Source organism: Notechis scutatus, chromosome 1 (assembly GCF_049901735.1).
Source record: "Notechis scutatus isolate UNSWTSFEM ecotype Mainland chromosome 1, rNotScu1.2, whole genome shotgun sequence".
In the NCBI taxonomy this organism is placed as follows: Eukaryota; Metazoa; Chordata; class Lepidosauria; order Squamata; family Elapidae; genus Notechis; species Notechis scutatus.
The window spans coordinates 133,776,709-133,795,671 of record NC_142009.1 but is presented as its reverse complement, the minus strand read 5'-3'; the positions used below and the strand labels follow the sequence as shown (position 1 = coordinate 133,795,671).

The 18,963-nt window shown below is 40.1% G+C and overlaps 1 protein-coding gene and 1 long non-coding RNA gene across 7 annotated transcripts in view; one reads left to right on the top strand and one right to left on the bottom strand.

The window, feature by feature from the left end:
• GRHL1 (grainyhead like transcription factor 1) overlaps nt 1-18,513 on the bottom strand; it is a 60,784-nt gene extending 42,271 nt beyond the window's left edge. Inside the window, exons 1-6 of one of the 6 annotated variants that reach the window (XM_026674329.2) lie at nt 18,292-18,513; nt 6,286-6,472; nt 4,987-5,057; nt 2,901-3,291; nt 1,974-2,050; nt 888-1,044 (exon numbers count right to left, since the gene is read on the bottom strand). In XM_026674329.2, coding sequence (XP_026530114.1) covers nt 888-1,044; nt 1,974-2,050; nt 2,901-3,291; nt 4,987-5,057; nt 6,286-6,472; nt 18,292-18,311 — 903 coding nt within the window. In that variant the 5' untranslated portion in view covers nt 18,312-18,513. Of the gene's footprint in view, nt 1-887; nt 1,045-1,973; nt 2,051-2,900; nt 3,292-4,986; nt 5,058-6,285; nt 6,473-12,927; nt 13,363-16,277; nt 17,149-17,171; nt 17,197-18,247 lie in introns of those variants that run through there. The other 5 variants (XM_026674330.2, XM_087946356.1, XM_026674328.2 and 2 more) reach the window with 5 other exon arrangements.
• On the top strand, nt 16,777-18,422 carry LOC148132999 (uncharacterized). Its single transcript, XR_015745798.1, has 2 exons — nt 16,777-17,733; nt 18,270-18,422. It is a non-coding gene; the product is annotated as an uncharacterized LOC148132999 (long non-coding RNA).
• Nucleotides 18,514-18,963: the final 450 nt, after the last annotated feature.

Below are 18,963 nucleotides of genomic sequence, written 5' to 3'. Positions count from 1 at the left end.
GTGCCTGAAAACCAGGGAAAAGGCCAAATCACTTCCTCCATCGATTATTCAAAACAGCAATACACCTTACTTTCAAAAATCCCACAGGCTCAAAAATAAAGTTCTGGAGATAGACTTAAACAACAGCAGCAAAAGTCAAAATCCTCAGGCAATAATGTAATAACATTTCAAGAAATTGTAACTTGGAATAGTTTTGGAAGCAGCATAATAATAAAATAAAGGAATATTGTTAAATAGGCTGATAACATTCTGCTTTTCAATGGTACTTCAAGATGTTCCCTACATTCTTCCAAAAGAAAAGAAAAACCTCTATTTATTTGGGAAAGGTAGAAAAAACACCTGCAAAGTGGATTACTAAGTATCACTGAGGAAGTCTGGTTCATTATAAGGTCATAATCAATTACATGTTTTTGCAAAATCAAACCAGCCCAGCCACAAAATTTTGTCATTGTTCATGATTTCATACTTTTTCATAGATAGGTGTTTGATGTATATGAATATTATGAATGAAGAAGGTAGTAATTATTTGTCAGCCTGATCTACCTAACAACCGCTGTCAAGAGCATAAAGAAAGAATTGTACACGCCCGGTCCAAAAACAACTGGGTTAATTTAGATTAACGCTACAGCTTCCCAAACTGCAAACAAAAAATATGTCCTTATATTCTAAGGAAAAACCTGCTAAAAAGAGGGGAAATAAATTGATGGATATGATCAAAGTCAATTGAGAACAGTTATGGACTATTTATAGCTCTACAAATTATGGGTAGCCCATAAGAAGTTTGGGACATCCAAAACAAATTATCTCCCATTTTGCACACCAGAAATACTATTACAAGCCTTTGCCATTAGCTTCTCCCCTATATACTTTCTTTAATTGTAACTCACTCTAACTTTACTGATGGGTTGATGGATTCCTTCACCACCACTAATTTCCTTCAGTGTAATGGGATAAAACTGTCCCTTGTTTAGATAAGTCATCGTATTATCTCCTGGCTTCTGCCGAAGTGATTTTGAAGCTTCCAACGTATATTCAAAGTTGTTCCTAGAAAAATTAAGAACAAGAAGTATTATAAACAACTTATTTCATGAAATCATCCAAACATAACAATCCCAGTGTGCTAGATATTAGATCTGAAGACTAAATGGTGAGAGTGACCATAAATTGCAGATACGTGAGAAAAGAAAGGAGGATTGGAAATTTAAGATGACATCACCAAAATCCACTCTCATAATTTTAGGAATGAGTCAGAGGATTTGCAGACTTTAAAAATGCCACCAGAAGTATCTAGAATTTATTACTCTGAAAAATCTGATGTCCCTCGATTGCTCAACAGCTGTGAAGATACTACACTCACTAATCTACACTTGGGTTACAGTACTTTATATTTGTGTAGCATGAGAAAAAAAATGCTGCACTGAAAGTAATAAGAATAAAATAATAAGATTTATACAATGCTTTCAAAGCACCTCATTTTCATTGCCTGATTAAATGAAACTCTCAACTCTCCCCCAACTTTGAAACACTGTGACTAAAGGGATGAAAAGAGCACTAAGACCCAGTAATGCATTTGTGGTAGAAGCATTTTCTGATTCACAGCTCACTTTCTGTGGCATACCAAAAGAGCAATGAAATACACTTCCACAGACTCAATATTAATCCACCTGCTTTTCTTTGCGAGGCCACCACTGCTTTAACAATCTGCAATGCCAAACTTTCAAGTTTCAAGCCAGGTGCGGAAAAGTACCTCATTTTACCTAGGCACATTCTTGTGCACGTGTTCTGATTCACGTGATATTTCCAAAAGGATTAGGGGCGGAATGGCCAAATCTCACCACTCGGGGCTTCAGTATTTCCTTTCACAAAGGAGAGCAAGAAGTCTGAGCAAATGTGAGATGTGCCAAGACAAGCTTGCAAGAGCATCAGAACCCAGCTGTTGTGCAAGAGCTAAACTTGCAGGAAAATACACTTACCCAGTAATGCTTTCAAACACATAGTCTTCAGAATTCACGTTGGCCATCCGAAGATTCAGCTCAGAAGGGAAAAAAACCTGGAGGTATTCATTAAGATTTCAGACAAAGAGCCATTTTTAAATAGTACTTCAGCACTAAATTTATCATCAATAGACTATTTGCTGACACCCATAATTCAGATACAAAACAAGCTTGGTTTAGGACCAAGGTAACCCATGTATCACACAAACATAATTTGCTCACATTCAAGGTGAGTGAGCCACGTCCTGTAAGGTGAGCCATGTTCTCTTGCATACTGTACAGAAGTTGCTTTTGTTTTAAATTTAGAATTATATACCCATATCCAGCCTGGAAAAAAATCTTCTATTTCTAATCCACTGGACTGAAATTTCAGGTTTACATAAGAATTAAATAGGAACTTGATATCCATGTGCAGATTAGTGAGTACACTCAAAATCAGAGGGAAAAGGAGAATGAATGTCATTGTTGTTTATTCTCAGAGCTGGAGTTAGGCTCTGCTTTTAAGTTGGTCAACATTCAACATTCAAGTAGCCAAAATTCTAAGATCTGCATTTTCAATCTTTTTCCAACATAATCTCATTATGTTTATTCAGAATCTATAGTGATTATCCTACACGAATGTCTTTAGCAGAGTCTGAACAATGAGCAGGAACAAAGGATGACATCTGTTACATCAAACTTCTTGTAATTATTCTCATCTATTATTTTGTTAACAAAATTCTGATACTTTTACTGTTTTATTACTTGTATAGTCCTAAGAACTCATTTTCATAAGTCTCTGGAAGGCCAATTGTCCACCCAAGATCACGTTCCAATGTTATGTTATAATGCTTTTCTTCATCACTACAGAAGACCCATTTCTAGGCTAAGAACCCCATAAGCAAAGGATGCAGGTTACTTCTGTACCTCTTGCACACCTTCTTTAAAAGATTCTGAGAAGGTGGAATCAGGAGTACGTCGCTGGGAATTTTGAGGCTGGCTGTTGGTGCTAAACTGGTCAGTGTTGAGGCTCCGATCTAAAGCCACCACCCTCTCCGGTGCTTCTGGGTGATAGACGTTTGGAGGGATGCCCACAGTAAAACTGTGCGATTGCGTTTCTGTCTTGATTGAATGGGTGGGCATAGATGCAATGGAGGCAGTGACTGTAGTATCTGGGGTTGTCAGGTGGCCCCTCTTGTCAATGCCCATTTGGGAACTGTGTGGAAGGACAATATTTAAAGGCATGTTTTTCAAGACTTGCACTCTGTTCTCCCCAGCAGAAATAAGCGACTGTTCCATCAGGTTTGGCATACTATTCCTAAACAAACAAGAGAATTGATTGAGTGGTAGATTAAGCGTATGGCAGAAAGAATCCATTTCAAGAGGAGAAACGCTAATGCCAAAGCCTGTTTGATGTTACCTTTCCTCCATGAATTATTCTCTATTGCTAGCAGTGGGCAAAACAAAACCACTAATCCAGACAACACATTGTTGGAAGAAAGACAACAGAAATACTAAGCACTAAGGGAAGATTTCTAACCCTTTCACTATTTGTTCCCTTTTTAAATTTTCTTTGGACTAAAGATAAGGGGGCAAAACAAATGCATACAATACATTTCTTTCAAACTTAGCATTTTTGAATATTGGGATAAGTCCTTTGCCCCCTTTAACTGGTGACTATCTTTTAGTTCCTGGAATCTCTCAGAAATTCCTTAGCACCGTCCTATAGTTGGTATGCCTAGCTTGAGGCTTTACACTAGCAGTTTGCATTCACAAAATACACATTTTCATCAGAGACCAAGTATCTCAAATAAAAGTCAGTACAACTATAAATTAAAGGCCAAACAGACAAATCTTGCAGTGCTCGTATAGTCAAAGGTAGCAAGATCACATTGCATAATTAGTTACAAAAGCTCCATCAGAAACTCCTAACAATTGAAAGATTCGGGCTATAATTGAAAAAGGTATCTATCTATGAGAAATGGAAAATGTTTCTTCCATAATATTTGAGTCCCTTCAAATCGGAAGCTGAGAGAGAAGTCGGCAGTTGCAGACTCTCCATTTCAACTACTTTTGATAAAATCACAGAATTCTGAGCTGTAAAGGAGGAAGAATAATCACATTCCTGCCACTTTTCAAAATTAAGCCACAGCCTTTTCTATAGATCTGTAGTGATAATCTGGACAAAAATGTGAATGACTTTCGGAACATGTCTCGTGTTTGAATTTTCCAAGAATTTAGTCATATAAGCCAGACACTTCTTTATTTATGTTAATCTACCTATATTAAGCTGAGAACAAGAGTGGAGTTATATTTGTATTATTGCAACTAGCAAATTTGTGTAAGCTGAGATACTTTGATTTAATCAACAGCCAAGGGTAAACAAAATCCTGGTGTCAACTCACTATAAAAAAAACAAATCTCAATGTAGTTAAAAATTATTCCTTTCTATAAAAAGGATCCTGGCCAGGGGTGGGATTCAATTTTTTTAACAACTGGTTCTGTGGGTGTGGCTTAGTTGCTAGGCGTGGCTTGATGGTCATGTTATTGGCTGGGTGTGGCCAACTCAATATCACTCACATCGAGGCACACATCTCCTCGCCTGGCCTCTCATGACTGTGGGGATGCTGCAACAGTTGTAAGTGTGAAAAATGGTCATAAGTCACTTTTTTCAGTGCCATTGTAACTTTGAATGGTCACTCCACACAAGAAAAGTACCAGCAAAGGAGGGGGGGAAAAACTCCAGAGAAGTTCCAGAGACAGGAAGTCTAGTCCTGCCGAGAATGTAATAAGGGTTAACGGAGAGGCAGTTTCTGTAAGCAACACCAGAATGTTTCCTTCCTGCCTTCCTTACGGGATTAGGCCAGTAATTTCTTCTAACAACCGGTTCTCCGAACTGCTTAGAATGTTAACAACCAGTTCTAGAGAATAGGTGCGAACTGGTAGAATCCTACTCCTGATCCTGGCTTAAAACATGTATATATACAGTACATTTCAAAATTGAATACTGAACCTTTTCCCATGATCTTGATCAGACTGGTCTACATCTGGTTTCACTGTAGAAGCTTTCCTTTCCCGGGGAACCTTGGAATATAAAATGTATCAATTACTTTATTAAAAGGACAATAACTAAGCAGAGTTTTTTAGGATATTAACAATCACCGGAAAACACTGTATCACTAATACATTTTAAAAGCATAAGCATTTGGCTTGGAGATATCAGTTAAAAACAATCAGTCTTGTTTCAAAGCTAACAACTTCAGAATTACTTTATCAATCAAATAGATTATAGCCAAGGCATTCTATTTGTTATATCTTCTATTTCAGTGTAACATTTGCAATTAAGACATGATGCAAATATTGTAGTAATTCTATAGTCTAAAAAAGATAAAAATGAATGATGATCACAGCCTTAGTAAACATGAAGTAGATTATCTGTACTTTAACAACATTTTTTTACAAAGCAATTTACTTGTTAGCTCAGTATCCTCCAGCATGGAAATCTGCTGTATCAGCAACACCTTTGCATCCAAACATTTTTGTCTGCTAAACACAAACCATATAAATGACAATGGGAACACCCTCCTTAAGCAGCTGACTGTTTGTCAAAAAGGCAAGACTGTTGTACAAAATGGCTTTAAGCACAATTTGGCAAATCAGAGGAGTGTGTTCTGTGTGCAGTCCTACGTGAGTCAAGAAGTACTGGAAAAACACAGACTCAACTGTAGGCAGTGCTTTGCTTGTAAGTCAACCATAAACTATCATAATCAAAACATAGAATTTACAGGGTTGGTCTATATAGTTCAAGAATTCTGTGTTGAAACTCCAGGTCCAATAGACTATTAAAAGGGTGATGGTGATGAGATGATTATGATGACAATGATGGCTACATCACTGAATCCCTAAGGATTCTTGGCAGTTTACAGAGAAGACACATCAGAAACAATATGCATAATAACCATGCATATACATAATAACCATGCATATACACTGCTTTGATTTAATATACAAATACTGTAAAATAAAATTAACCAGACTTAACCAAAATGAAATAAATCCACAAATGTCTTTACAAGAGCTCTCTTCAGTCTGACAGTTAGTTCTGAAGAGAGATCACCTTAGGGAGGATAGAAAAGTAGGTAAAGCTAAAGGTTTCTCTGTCCAGTCCTGTCCGACTCTAGGGTGCAGTGTTCAACTATTTAGGTCTTAATAGTAACATGAGGCTGACAGAAACCCGTACAGTTTACTGTTGCTAAGCCCCACGTGAAGAATGTGAATTAAATTCAAGCAGTCCCAAGCTCCCATGAGCTACCTTATAGTAGTCGTACAAGAGGCCCAAAGCAGCTGCGCTGTCCTCGTCCCCATTGATGCTCATCATGGCTTTGGTAGCTGCTGTGAGGGGGTTTTCAAGAAAAGACTTCCAGGCTTCATCCTCACTAGTGTACGGTCGCCTTTGGGAATAGAGGGTTTCATTCTGAAGAACCAAGACAGGCCTTTTGCTTGAGAGAGAAAGAAAGAAAGGAAGGAAGAGAAAGAGAGACTGAACGAAATACAATTACAAAGAAGTTGAATACAAATGTTGATTGGCATCCAGCAAGTAAAGTACTTCCACCACCCATTGAAGTTGTGCGTGACAGACTGCAATGCCCTTGTTGCCACTGACCATGTTTTATCATGAATCTGGGAGATATAGATTATCTTACACACCTAAACCATAATTGTCAGATTCAAACTTCACCCCAAACAAACCACATTATGACTTAGGATGAAATGTTGGATGACAATCTGAAGGGTAGGGGACAGTGATGGGATTCAAATTGTTTCACCACCAGTTTGGTGCGCGTGGCTTGGTGGGATGCTTTGCCTAACGCTGGCGTGCAGCTTTCCCCACAACAGCTGAGACCTGCAGTGCCAATCAGCTGAGAGGATAAAAAAGAGAAAAGTGCAGGTAGGAGGGCCGATCCTGCGCTTTTCTCTTCTTTTTCCTGTCAGCTGATTGTCAGAGGATTTTTTTTTCCTCCTCTCAGCTGATCATTGGCTTTTTTTACTACCGGTTCAGTAGAACCAGTCTGAACCAGTAGAATACCACCACTGGTAGGGTACCCATTATCTGACACATTATCGTTAACTGGAATAGTCTGGCTTGATTCACACCTCAAAGCACACAAATAAAGACAACATTTTGTAAGCTGTGCATATCTTGCATATTAAATTAATAGCTTACACCTTCTTGGACAGGCTCAATTCATTCTGCAGCAAAAGGCCCCAGCACACAAACAAAGACACTCACAGACTGTTTCCCAGCTATGGAACTTGGCGTTCAACTTTATTATTATACAATATTATACAGTATTACTATCCCAATTCTATTTTTTTGGCAACATATTTTCATTTTCATTAGCTATTGATGGTCAAAATTTGGAAATTATCCATGGTGACTTGGGAATGTTGATCCCACTGTAACTTTCACATGCACTGGAATTTCAGTATTCCCCATCAGCCTGGCCATTCAAAATTTGAAGAAAGTTTAGAACAGGGGTGTCCAACCTTGGCAATTTTAAGACTTGTGGACTTCAACTCCCAGAGTTCCTCAGCCAGCTTTGCCCAGCTTCAACTCTGGGAGTTGAAGTCCACAAGTCTTAAAGTTGCCAAGGTTGGACACCCCTGGTTTAGAATGTTGGAGGGATTTGTAACCTGTTGTAAGCTCAAAAATTGATTTGGTCTTGGAATGACCCACCAATGAATTTCAGATTGCGCCATGACGGAAAGAGATATTTAACGTCATTATTTAGGTGTGATGCAGTTCATATGATTATCACCATATTTCATCATTTCCCACTTTGGCCTATTAAAATTTCAAATTTGGTGACAATTTCTGGAGGAGTTCTTACTGTACCCAAATGAGAAGGACAGATTCTGCTTGCACACCTCTGACTTAGAGGATTTCTTATGTGTTTTAAGGATGTGAAGACCTGCTGGTATCTGCCTGACATCAAATCAGATAATTAGTCAAGGCCTCCCAGTCATGCCTGGGGATTTGAGCTACTGGTAGATAACAGGTATAAAACCTAGCTGGAATTTAATATGTAAGAGACATTTGTTTTTACAATAAATTATTATCTCCTATTAAGTTTAAAACTTAAAGTCAACGTACTTATGGAAAAGGCTTCAGAGAAGTTAATTTTTGTAGAACAATTAATGCGAATTTGAAAGGCAAAAGGCAAGCACAGAAACCTGTATTTTAAAAAATATCAACTTGGTTTCTATGTTTTGGATAGAGCCTCAAAGCTTTCTCTCATCTAGTGAGCTAGAACAGAGGTCCCCAACCTTTTGGGCACCATGGACCGGTTCCATGGAGAAAGGTTTTTCTGTGGACCGGAGACGATGTAATGTTACATGGTGCCTGCATCCCACAGGGGTGGGGCTTTGCTTGTTTCCATGGATCGGTTGCTGGCATGCCGCAGACCGGTGCAGGTCCACAGACCGGGGGTTGGGGACGCCTGAGCTAGAACATAGCAATTCAGAGCTACCTGTAGCTTCACCTGTGCTGGATACCATCAAAATCTCCTCTAGCCAACAATCTTACCCCCCATCAATTCAACCTATGTAGAAAACAGTGTGAAAAGCAACACCAGCATGACCATTTTTGCCCTCAAAATCCACATTTTGGGTCCAATTCAAGTGAGACTTTCCATTTCTGGTGACTCAGATGGATTGAACTCAGTGATCTGTCTCTTTCTTATTTCAGCATGCACCCTTATCTATTTATTTGATTTCTATAGCTATCTAGAATCAAGTTGGTTAAGTTGGGTGGCTATAGAAATTGAATGATCAATGAATGAACAAATAAACTACTTGCATAGAAAGAAACTTGCACAAATGCCCACTATCTAAAAGGCTTTCTTGGCCTAATAAATATGTTAAAAATATTCAACACAATTTTAAAGATAACTGCTAAAATGCTGTTTACCCAATATCTGCTTTGTCCCTGCAGATGAGATAATGCTGCTTGAGCTGGCTTTAAACCAGTTAAAACACAGTTTGTCCTTGAGCATGCACAATGTTTAGTTAGCATTTAAGACAGAATCAAGAGTTTTGCTTCATACTGTATATTTCTGGAAGGGCTGGAACCACATGTAAACATAAGATGCTATCAGTCCTTGAAGCAAAAGTAGCAGAAACCTGCAAAGGACACTCTTTTTTGTCAGGCACTGATGTTGGGACCTATATTCTCCACAATACCAAGCCAATAGTCCCCAACTATCTAAATACCACCTGGCTGGAGAAAATAGATGTCACTCTTCATCATACATGTCCCTTTTTTTCAGAAAGGATAAAATGTGGCCCAGATGATATAATTGTTGGTTTCATAATTCACCGAATAACCATTTCCACAAAGTACTCATAATGGAGTCTACATCAACCTGTAGAGTAATAATATCAAGAGGAATACCACAAGGCTACAGCTGTCCAAACTTTTTATTAATGACCTGTACCCAGATGATTAGCGAATTTTCAGATGGCCCAAACTAGAAAGGGTTAACAATTTAGAAGAGGAAGAGAAAAGTCAGGCTTGAACAATGGGCCAAAATAAACAAGACAAAATTTAATTGGGAGATTAGCGAAATACCAATACTAGGGAGTGAAGAAAAAAGGTATAAGTAGAGGACAGGGAGCACCTGGCATGGTGGTAGTATATTTGAAAAATATTTGAGTGTTCTGTAGAAGATCATAAGTTGAACATGAGCCAATAGTTGCAATGAGGTTGCAAAGAGAGCAAATACTATTTTGAGCTATATTAACACTGAGTCCAGAAACAGAACATTGAGCACAGGAAGAAATTGTCCCAATCTGCTCTGCTTTGCTTAGATAACATTGGAATAGCATGTTGTCCTTGGCACTGCAGTCTAAAAAGGACATCAATAAATGAGGGAATTCAGGAAAAGGCAACCAAAATGGTGAGAGGATGGGAAATCAAGTTCTGCAAGGAACTTCTTATGTTTGCCTGCAGAAGAAAAGACCGAGGGGAGGTATGACTGGAGACTTCAGATTGTCATACTGAGGAAGAAGCAGAATTGTTGCGACCGACCTGGGGGGCAACGATTGGAACCAACGGCTTGAACCATGCAGATTCAGGCTATATATTAGGAGATACCGGTATATAAGAGATATACAGGAGATATAGAGGATATGTAGGAGATCCTGCCAGTAAAAGCAGTCAGCCAGCAGAACAGCCCATTTCATGGACCAATATATTCTCCTTTACAGAAGCAGTTGAGCAATCCTTTGTGCAGAGTGCTTCAGCATAAGGCAGAATAAAATAACCTCTGAAATCCTTTCCAATTCTATCATTTAAACTTTCAGATTATTGGAGAGGAATTGCTGTGTTTGCTCTGGGCTAAAATGTGTGTTAGCGAAGGCCAGAAAATTGCCTAAATTACTCTGAAGTTTTCGATCTGTTGGATAGAATTTATTTCTGAATTGCTGAATTATCAGGGAGGTGGGAAGACAGTGAGTTCCACTCTAACTGAAAGAAAGGTGTGGTCTCCACTGTTCCGTAGGGCAATCGTGTGGGATTTCACACACAGGATATACTTTTCTTCCACGTTACTTATAAAGTATTTTCATGAAAATTCTCAGCAGAGATATCTACAAAACTGAGGCATGGTATAATATTTACTATTCCCTTTCAGCAAATCCCAAGTGAAACAATGGATTAAACTGGTATCTGGCCAGCTGGATTAAACCAAATTATGTAACCTGGTGAAAGGTATACAGCCTAAGGGTTACTTTGGGATTTATCACCATTCTTGAAAGTCCACATAATGCCTGTCAAGCAAAATATTTTTTACCACTTTCACCTGATTTAACATCTGTACACTCTTCTGAAAAAGAATTTGTCCTATTAAAAATCCACAGGTAATATCTACAAAGGCTACTGTTCTTGAAAGAATCGAGATGTTTCATTCAGTCCATTTAGTTGTGAACAGTTACTGCCTTCAAAATCTATGTTTTACAAGTCCTAAAATAGCTAAAATGTAATTCCATGATAAAAACCTAGGTTTTAGTGGTTATTTTTAAAATCCTAATAGGACTACGCAAAATCTGGCTTTGAAGGGTGACTTGGAATGCGTGTGTGGGTGTCGCATGTTAGGCCACTCAGCATTTCCTTAAATCCAAAGCATATTTTCCTGGGATTGTATGTCTGCCACTGTGTGTGCCGGTAGAAAGAGACGGTTTCTTTAAGCAGCTGCTGACAGATGCAATGTGTATTCCAAGTCACCTTTTTCTCCTTTAAATCCAGAAATTAGCACAGTTCTAAATTCTTTATTATGTGGGACCATGACATTACCCATTCTTCTTTCTACTACATCATCCAGTCTGGACATCTGTTTGTTTTATGAACCACATCAAATATATTGAAATGGTGTCTTTGTTGGCTGAAATTAGACTGGCATCACCAAGAATAGATTTTCTCTAATGGCAGAAAGAGTAGGTGTGTATTTTAAGCAGACTCACTGACCAGTTGTTAGCAACTGAAAACATCAGACAAGATCTTGATTCTGCAGGAAAAATGCAGTTGTTGCTTTCCATCCTCTTTCTCTACCAATTCCTTTGCCTGCCTAATTTCCTCCTTAATCTATTATGTAGCCAAACTAAAATTCTACTTGCTTCAGAAGTCAAGGCAGGTCCATCATTTACAGGTTGTAAATGCTATATTTAATGGAAGTTAATATTACCCAGTTGCGGTTTGATGTCCTTCATCTGGAAGTTCTGCCCATACAGTCACCAAGGATTCCCAAAATGTGTGAGAAATTCTACGCAACACTTTCTACTTAATTCCCTCCCTTATCCTCCAACAAAGAGCCATGAATAATATGCATGATTTCTCCAGCAGATTAAAGTAGCCCTCATCTACATAACAACCACCCAGTGATTAGTAGATGTTGCATCAAGATTATGCTCCTGCCCGAAGTCTCCTATCTTTCTATGCGAGCTGTTGCAGTTTAATAATAAATTTAGGATTAATTCAGTCTAAACAGTACAGGACAGTTTTATTATTCCTACTACTTCAACAAGTCATCCATCTCCAAAAGACACCTGCATTATGAAATATTTTGATGGACACTAGTCTGCCAAATAGATGTAGTCAAAAATGTATTTTAAGTACAAAGTCTTTGATTTAAGAATTGTCCAATGCCATCTGTAAAGTTACTATTGGCTGCGAGTGCAGATATTCACTTATATGGTGTAATAGTTTGAATTAAACAAAATACGGTTTGCTTAATGAACCACAACCGAAGGGGTGGTTCTAAACAGCTCCTATTGTGGTTTAGTGAAATGGGTGAAGCACAATCTGTGTAGCATATGGAAGAGCACACCAAGGTATCTCGTAAGCCAATGAAGTGTTTTCCTGCTGTTGGAAGACTAGGAAGGGCTGTAAAAGGTTCTATTAGGGGAGATTCTACCCAAAGCCACCTCAATTTTCATGTAGTGTTTGGGTTTTGAGGTCCTTCACCTCTTTTCCAACTACTTCTGCTTAAGGTAGAACAAATTTCATTCTACACCTCAGTCAGAAGTAGGATTTGGATGTGAGTTCAGCTAAGTGGTTTCCTACAGTAGTGATTTAAAAGTATGCAAACTTTTGCAAGTTCAATATTTCTGCACTAAAGCAGTGTTTCTCAACTTTTTCTTCACCATGGACTCCCTTTAAATACCTTTTGTGGCCACGAACCATAGCCACAGACCCCCAAGACTTAACTCAAGATTTAAATTATAATACTTCTTCAAGCTTTCAAGGGCTCCTTGTGATGACATCGTGCCCCCCCCCCCGGGATTCGCGGACCACAAATTGAGAACCACTGACCTAAAGGATAATCTGTTCTCCACACAATTCTCCAAACTAGATAAAGACAATCCAATTTAAAAAATGAGTCAAAAGGGTTGTACTTACTCATTTCTGGGTAAATTATTATGACGTTTGACACGGCTAGAAGAGGCCCTAGTAGCAGGGGAAATTATGAGGAGATGGTATTTTTTTCCTTTAAAAAATGACCCTGTAAATTGGTCTCAACTGGCAGACCCCCCAAATTATACCATTGCTAATATATAAAAAAGGAAGGCAAACTCTAACTACATGTTTTCTGCATCATTCTCATTGCATCATCTCCACATAAAATCCTCAAATGCCTTAAAGCTAAGCTAGCTCTGTTAAAAAGGAGTGTAGAAAGAATGATCTCTAGAGCTATCAACAAAGCCCAGGGTTTGGCAGTAACTCAATCTCTGAATAAAATGGCAGGTTCTTTTAGGAAAATGAGACCATGTTTTCTAAAAAGCCCGCAAAATATGTATATGTTTGACAGCTGCCCTGTGTCAAGTTTTAAGTTGTGACGAGTCAACTGGCAGAGTGAACTAGCCACACAATACTAAAAAGCATTTGGCAAGATCTGCAAATAAGTCTTCTATTGTGCTTGTAATTACTTCATAAGTGCCAGTTTGTTTTCTGCTTGAATAATTTGCAAAAATAGATAATAAAACACTACAGCACTAATGCATTACAGAGATAAAGTAGTTATAATACAGAGGTTCTTCAGATGATAAAGTGTTGGGACTTTTTTGGGGGGCGGGGGGACTTATGCTTACAGAATACAGAATACGAACTGTGTCTTTCCCAGGACATAATGAAATACAGTTCACTATGTTCTGGGAAAGACATAGTGAACTGAGGACAGTTCTAGTAAAAGCAGAGGCAGTGACCACCGTGGAACGAAAAGCCAGCAAATAGACTGGCCTTTCGTAATTCCTCTCTGAACAAGAGGAGGACTTGAGATTGCCCACAAGGGCTCCATTCAATTCCTCCTGATGAAGAGACTGCAAGACAGGAGTCTCCGGTGGAGTTAGAGCTCTGGGAAAGAAGGGAATAACCATCTTGCTCAAACTGTGGTTGGTATTCTTGAAAGGACACACATTTCCTTTTCTAATCATTTTTTAAAATTGTTAACTGCTTTGCAGCTGTTAGGAACCTTTGGTTCAACAAGTTTTACAGCGTCAAGCGAAATTCCTTCAAATCTGAAAAGAAGTTTTAAATACAAGTTTAAAGACTTGTATGGCTGTTTAGGGAACAATTTTAAAAGAATCAAGGGTCACACCTCCTTGATCAGAGCTCTGTAAAGCTAGAACAGTCAAAGAAAAAACATATTTAAGCTTGCTTTTTTTTTCTTTTAAAAGTTAGTGCAATTAAAAGCTCAGCACATTCTTGTTCCTTCTTTCACCGACCAAAAAGTTTTAGCCCACCAGAGAATTTCATGCACCTATCAATTATGTCCATTTAACTTTGGCTTTCTAGTATTTTTTCCTTCCACCTAATGAGTATGGATTAGGATTATTGATTGATGATTGACAGTTCCTCTGTGAATTTATGTACCCACATAACAGGGATGCCTCACCAATCAATTATTTCTATGGTGAGCAAATACTTTTTAGACATATTTTAATACTAGCGGCAGGGGGGAAAGCAACAGGTGCCACTCAGGGAATATAAATAATAGCAAATAGCCATTTGAAACTTCTACCTCCCCTAACGAATGTTTGGAATCAGATGAGGTTTTATATTAAATGGGAACAAAAAACTTTAAAAAGTTGAGAGAACAAAGAGCCAAATACAGAGGAGTTTGCCAAACAAAAGACTGTTAAATTTGATGGTTTGATAAAGCAATCTCAGAGAGTTTTAGAGAGAATGAATTAAACAGAATATTAAGTCACTTTTGCAAAACCCTGAAAAAGCTAATCTCTTTGATTCTCTGGTCTATTGAAAAATATCTATGCAGGACCAGTTTCCAAATTCTGCTTTGGAAAAGGACTACATAGAGAAGTAATATTCCAGTAATCTTTAAAAACAACTTGGCAATATACATGAATTCTGTCAAGTCTCCTCTGCAATTTCTTTCAGTAAAGAAAACAAACCCTCTTAAAGGCAACAATTAAAAAGTATGATTAATAGAAGATATTCTCTCTCTCATATGCTGGAATATCATTCTAATGTTTTACAATTTTAGAGCATGGTAGTTTTCCCAGTGATTTAATTACTATCCCTGGAAAATGTAGTCATTACAAAATGAATTCCAGGACTCAGCGTAACTACCCTAGTTTTAGACAAAAATCATTGGAGGCGATTTCAACAATACCTACAAACTACAGAGTAAACCATATACACCCTGAACTTGGTTGTTTTCTTGCAGATGTTTCATTACCCAAATTAGTACTGATGATGTTACTTAGTTTCAGTAATGAAACATCTGCACACACAAAAATCACAACCAAGCTCAGAGAGCACCAAGGAGCCCTCATTTCAACCTGAGTTACAAATATCCTCCTTTACTGGTAAACCATATATACAGTCACAATGGGATCCACTTTGGGTATGGATGAGTAAAACTACTACTGTATAGGATAGATATAAAAAGGGAAACAGGTACCTTGTCTTAGCTAAATCTACAGGAAACTCTCTTCCAATTCTAGAAGTCAAATTTTCTCATACCATAAAAAGTGTTATCCATACTACCAGGCAACATTGCACTAGAACAAGAAGATTTTACAGTAGCTGTTCTCCAATTCTCAACAACCCTGTGTGATAACATATAGACACGTGTAGTTAAATGCAACTAAAGGTCCTGTTACAATGAGACGCTTACATACACGCTTACATACACGTTGCATCGACAGCTTGATAAAGTCCATGTTGTAAAGTAGGAAGATGAGAGGATGCCAGCTTCCATACAGATTCAGTTTTGAAGCAGCAATACACTCTCAAAATTCTTACATGGCCAGATAATTATTGAAGCATCAAATCAGATTTAGAACTTGGGAGCCCAAAAAATGACAGCTTTCTATCTGCAGCAGTTTTCTGTCCCCAGAGCCTAAAGTCCTAGCCAAGTTCTAATAAGCTTCTCTATGAAGCTACCTTTAATAAAATTCCCTTCCAAGGAGAGGTAGCCTTCTATCTTTATCATGGAACACATAATTAAAAGAAATTTTTAAAGAGTTACCATATGCTAGCTAGAAAAGAAGCAAAAGTATTATTAAAGGAGCTCTTTTCATGCAATCAGTCCAAAAAGTCAATCCCCAAACTTATATAGCTATTCTTTTATCACAGGTAATAAAGGCGGAAACATTTGAAAAGAGACACATTAGAGTCACCACACACAAAATAAAGTCCTGGCTAGATGACATTACTTATCACTTTATATGTTTTACCCACACACATATAAGATCATTTTAACAATGTCTTCAAAAAGAGCAAATTACCTGGACAAATCCACCTTTCCTACAGAGTGACTTTCATAAAAATCCATTAGTGTTTTTTTTTAATCCCCCTTCAACAAGGCATTAAGAGGTGGCTCTTTGATATCCACGGAATAAGCCTGCACATCAGGGCCTACTGGAACCTCAGTCTCAAAGCTCAGCAAAATCTTAAATCAACAGCATTCAAAGCAATTAACACAAAAGTAATGATGCCCCAGTTGAGGCAGCTCTCTCATTGCCCAGCCCTTGTCCTAATCTTCAAAGAAGAAGGAGAGGAAAAAAATATATGTACAGCCCTTCATTAAGTTTCTGCACTAGATAAATCAGTCAAAGGGACAGCCCTGGGCAAGGCAAAGGCAAAGGCTTGCATTGGAGCCACCTCCGTGGACATGACTTTTTTTTCCCCTTCCTTTTTGGAAGGTGGGGACCTTAAGCTCCTCCTGAGACACAAGTGATTATTCATCACACTCAACATTTAAAGAGGCAGTGGTGGAGAAGATTGGGGGGGGGGGTGAGAGACAAACTACTCAGCATGGGTGTCAAGTTTCAAAGGCAAGCTCTTCTCAGCCACGACTTCAAGTGGAAAGAGCCAGGCAAAATCCAAAAAAGCAACTAGATGAGACTGCTTTGGCTAAGTCAATCCAGAACATTAGAAGGCAGAGAATCAAAAGCATGGCCACTTCATCCCAAGCCTCCCTGCTGTCACTTCTGCCTTGGGGACCCTGTCCCACCAGGCAGTGCTTTCAAACGCACAGCTGAATTTTGTTTGCAAATTCAATCCGGGTCTAGCCAAAGTCGAACACCTGTTTCCCTCCCCCCAATCGGATTCCACTAAAGACCGCTGCTCTAAACACTCTCTCTTCCTTGTTGAATCTCAAGGCGGGCTGGAGTGTTTACCCTTAGCTGAATGATTGCTTAACAGTGATCAAGTGGACGAACATCAACAGGACACACACACACACACACGTTCAGGTGACGATCTGTTACACGCGCGACCCTCCCGGGCAGGACTTGCTCCCTGAGCGAACTGGCGCGGATTCTCCGACTTCGAATTTCGACCGCCACGTTCGAAACCCGTCCGACAAGGCGCCCTCCAGTAGGATCTGAGTTTTGCTAAAGTGACTCGCCGGTTATGTATTCTGGGGCTTGTAGCCCGACGCCGAGGAGGGAAGACCCTACCTAGTTAAGGGACGCCCATTCCAGAAAAGCAACAAGACAACCGCCCCGATTTCTGGGAAAGGAGCCAGGACGAATCGATGCCCCCACCACCCGCCCTTGGAAATTATTTGGGAGAGGCAACGTGCGGGGTGCAGGTTGTGTAAAAAAATGGGAGCTGGGGCACGAACTCGGAGAGGCGGTTAGGCACAGGTGTCGCAAGTAAGCGGAACCTATGCCGCCTTGACTTTACCCTCCACGACAAGGCGGCTACCGCGTTGGGATCATTTCGGGAATCAGATCTGTAAGTTGCACACACTGAATCCGCGGGTCGACGGCCTCTTTCGCACCTACCGCGCTTCTTACATACATACATACATACATACATACATACATACATACATACATACATACATACATACATACATACATACATACATACATACATACATACATACATACATACATACATACATACATACATACATGGGTTAAGATTGGGGCATATATATATATATAAGATTTGGGCTTATAGATATATAAGATTTGGGTATATATATATAAGATTTGGGTATATATATATATGCCCAAATCGTAACCCGAGAAGCCCAGATCGGCTGCGGGGCGAGGAAGACCCGACGCGGCTGCTTGCCCCGTGTTCCACCCCCGCCAAGCTCTCGACCGATTCCGATCGCTTGGCCCCCTCCGCCGTTAGCAGCCGCAAGAACAGCCCGAAAACCGTGCCCAAACTCCCACGGGAGGAGGGGGCGGAGTGTGGGTTAGGGGTAGGCACACCGGTCGAACCTGCCCAGACTCACCCCCTTTTTCCTCTCCTTCCAGTCTACCCAGCTCGATCACTTACTTGTCGTATTCTTGTGTCATGTCTGGCAGTCAGTGGGTGGCAGAACTGGCCTGGCTGGTTGGGACGGGAACTTGCCGCGGCCCAGGAGAGTGAAGGGAGGGGATGAGGAAGAGCAAAAAAAAAAAAAAGAAGAAGAAGAAGAGCAGCGCAAGAAAGATCGTACGCAGATCGCCGCACCAAAACGGGTTTTGTCGGCTTTTCTCGCTCTCTCAGGTGGCTCCCGGGAGTCGCAGGTGGATTCGGAACTGCGCCTCGCTTTCCCATTGGCTGGAGCCGAGAGGCTGGTGCCCGGGTGGGAGGGAACGAGAGCGGAGCAACGCCCCAGCGGCACGCCGGATTGGAGGATTCCAGCGGAGGGGGCGGGGCCGAACAGCGGGGCCGCGTTCTAAATGGAACTTTGGGGGTGATGGGGGGAAGGCGGGCGGGGGCGGGTTGGAGATGTCATTCCCCCGTTTCGCTGCGCTGCCGGCGGATCACCTCGGATCCCAACGGAGGTTCTGTCAACGGAGCGTCGTGGGGACGCAGCTCCTCCGGCGTGGTTCAGAGGCTCCCCCTCGAAACCTCTTCGGCGCTTCTCAAGAAGAAGAAGAAGAAAGGGCCAAATTATGGAAACGCTCCCCCCTCCCCTCCCCTCGGAGTTGAAAGGGAGAGAGGGAGAGTCGCCGGGGTTGC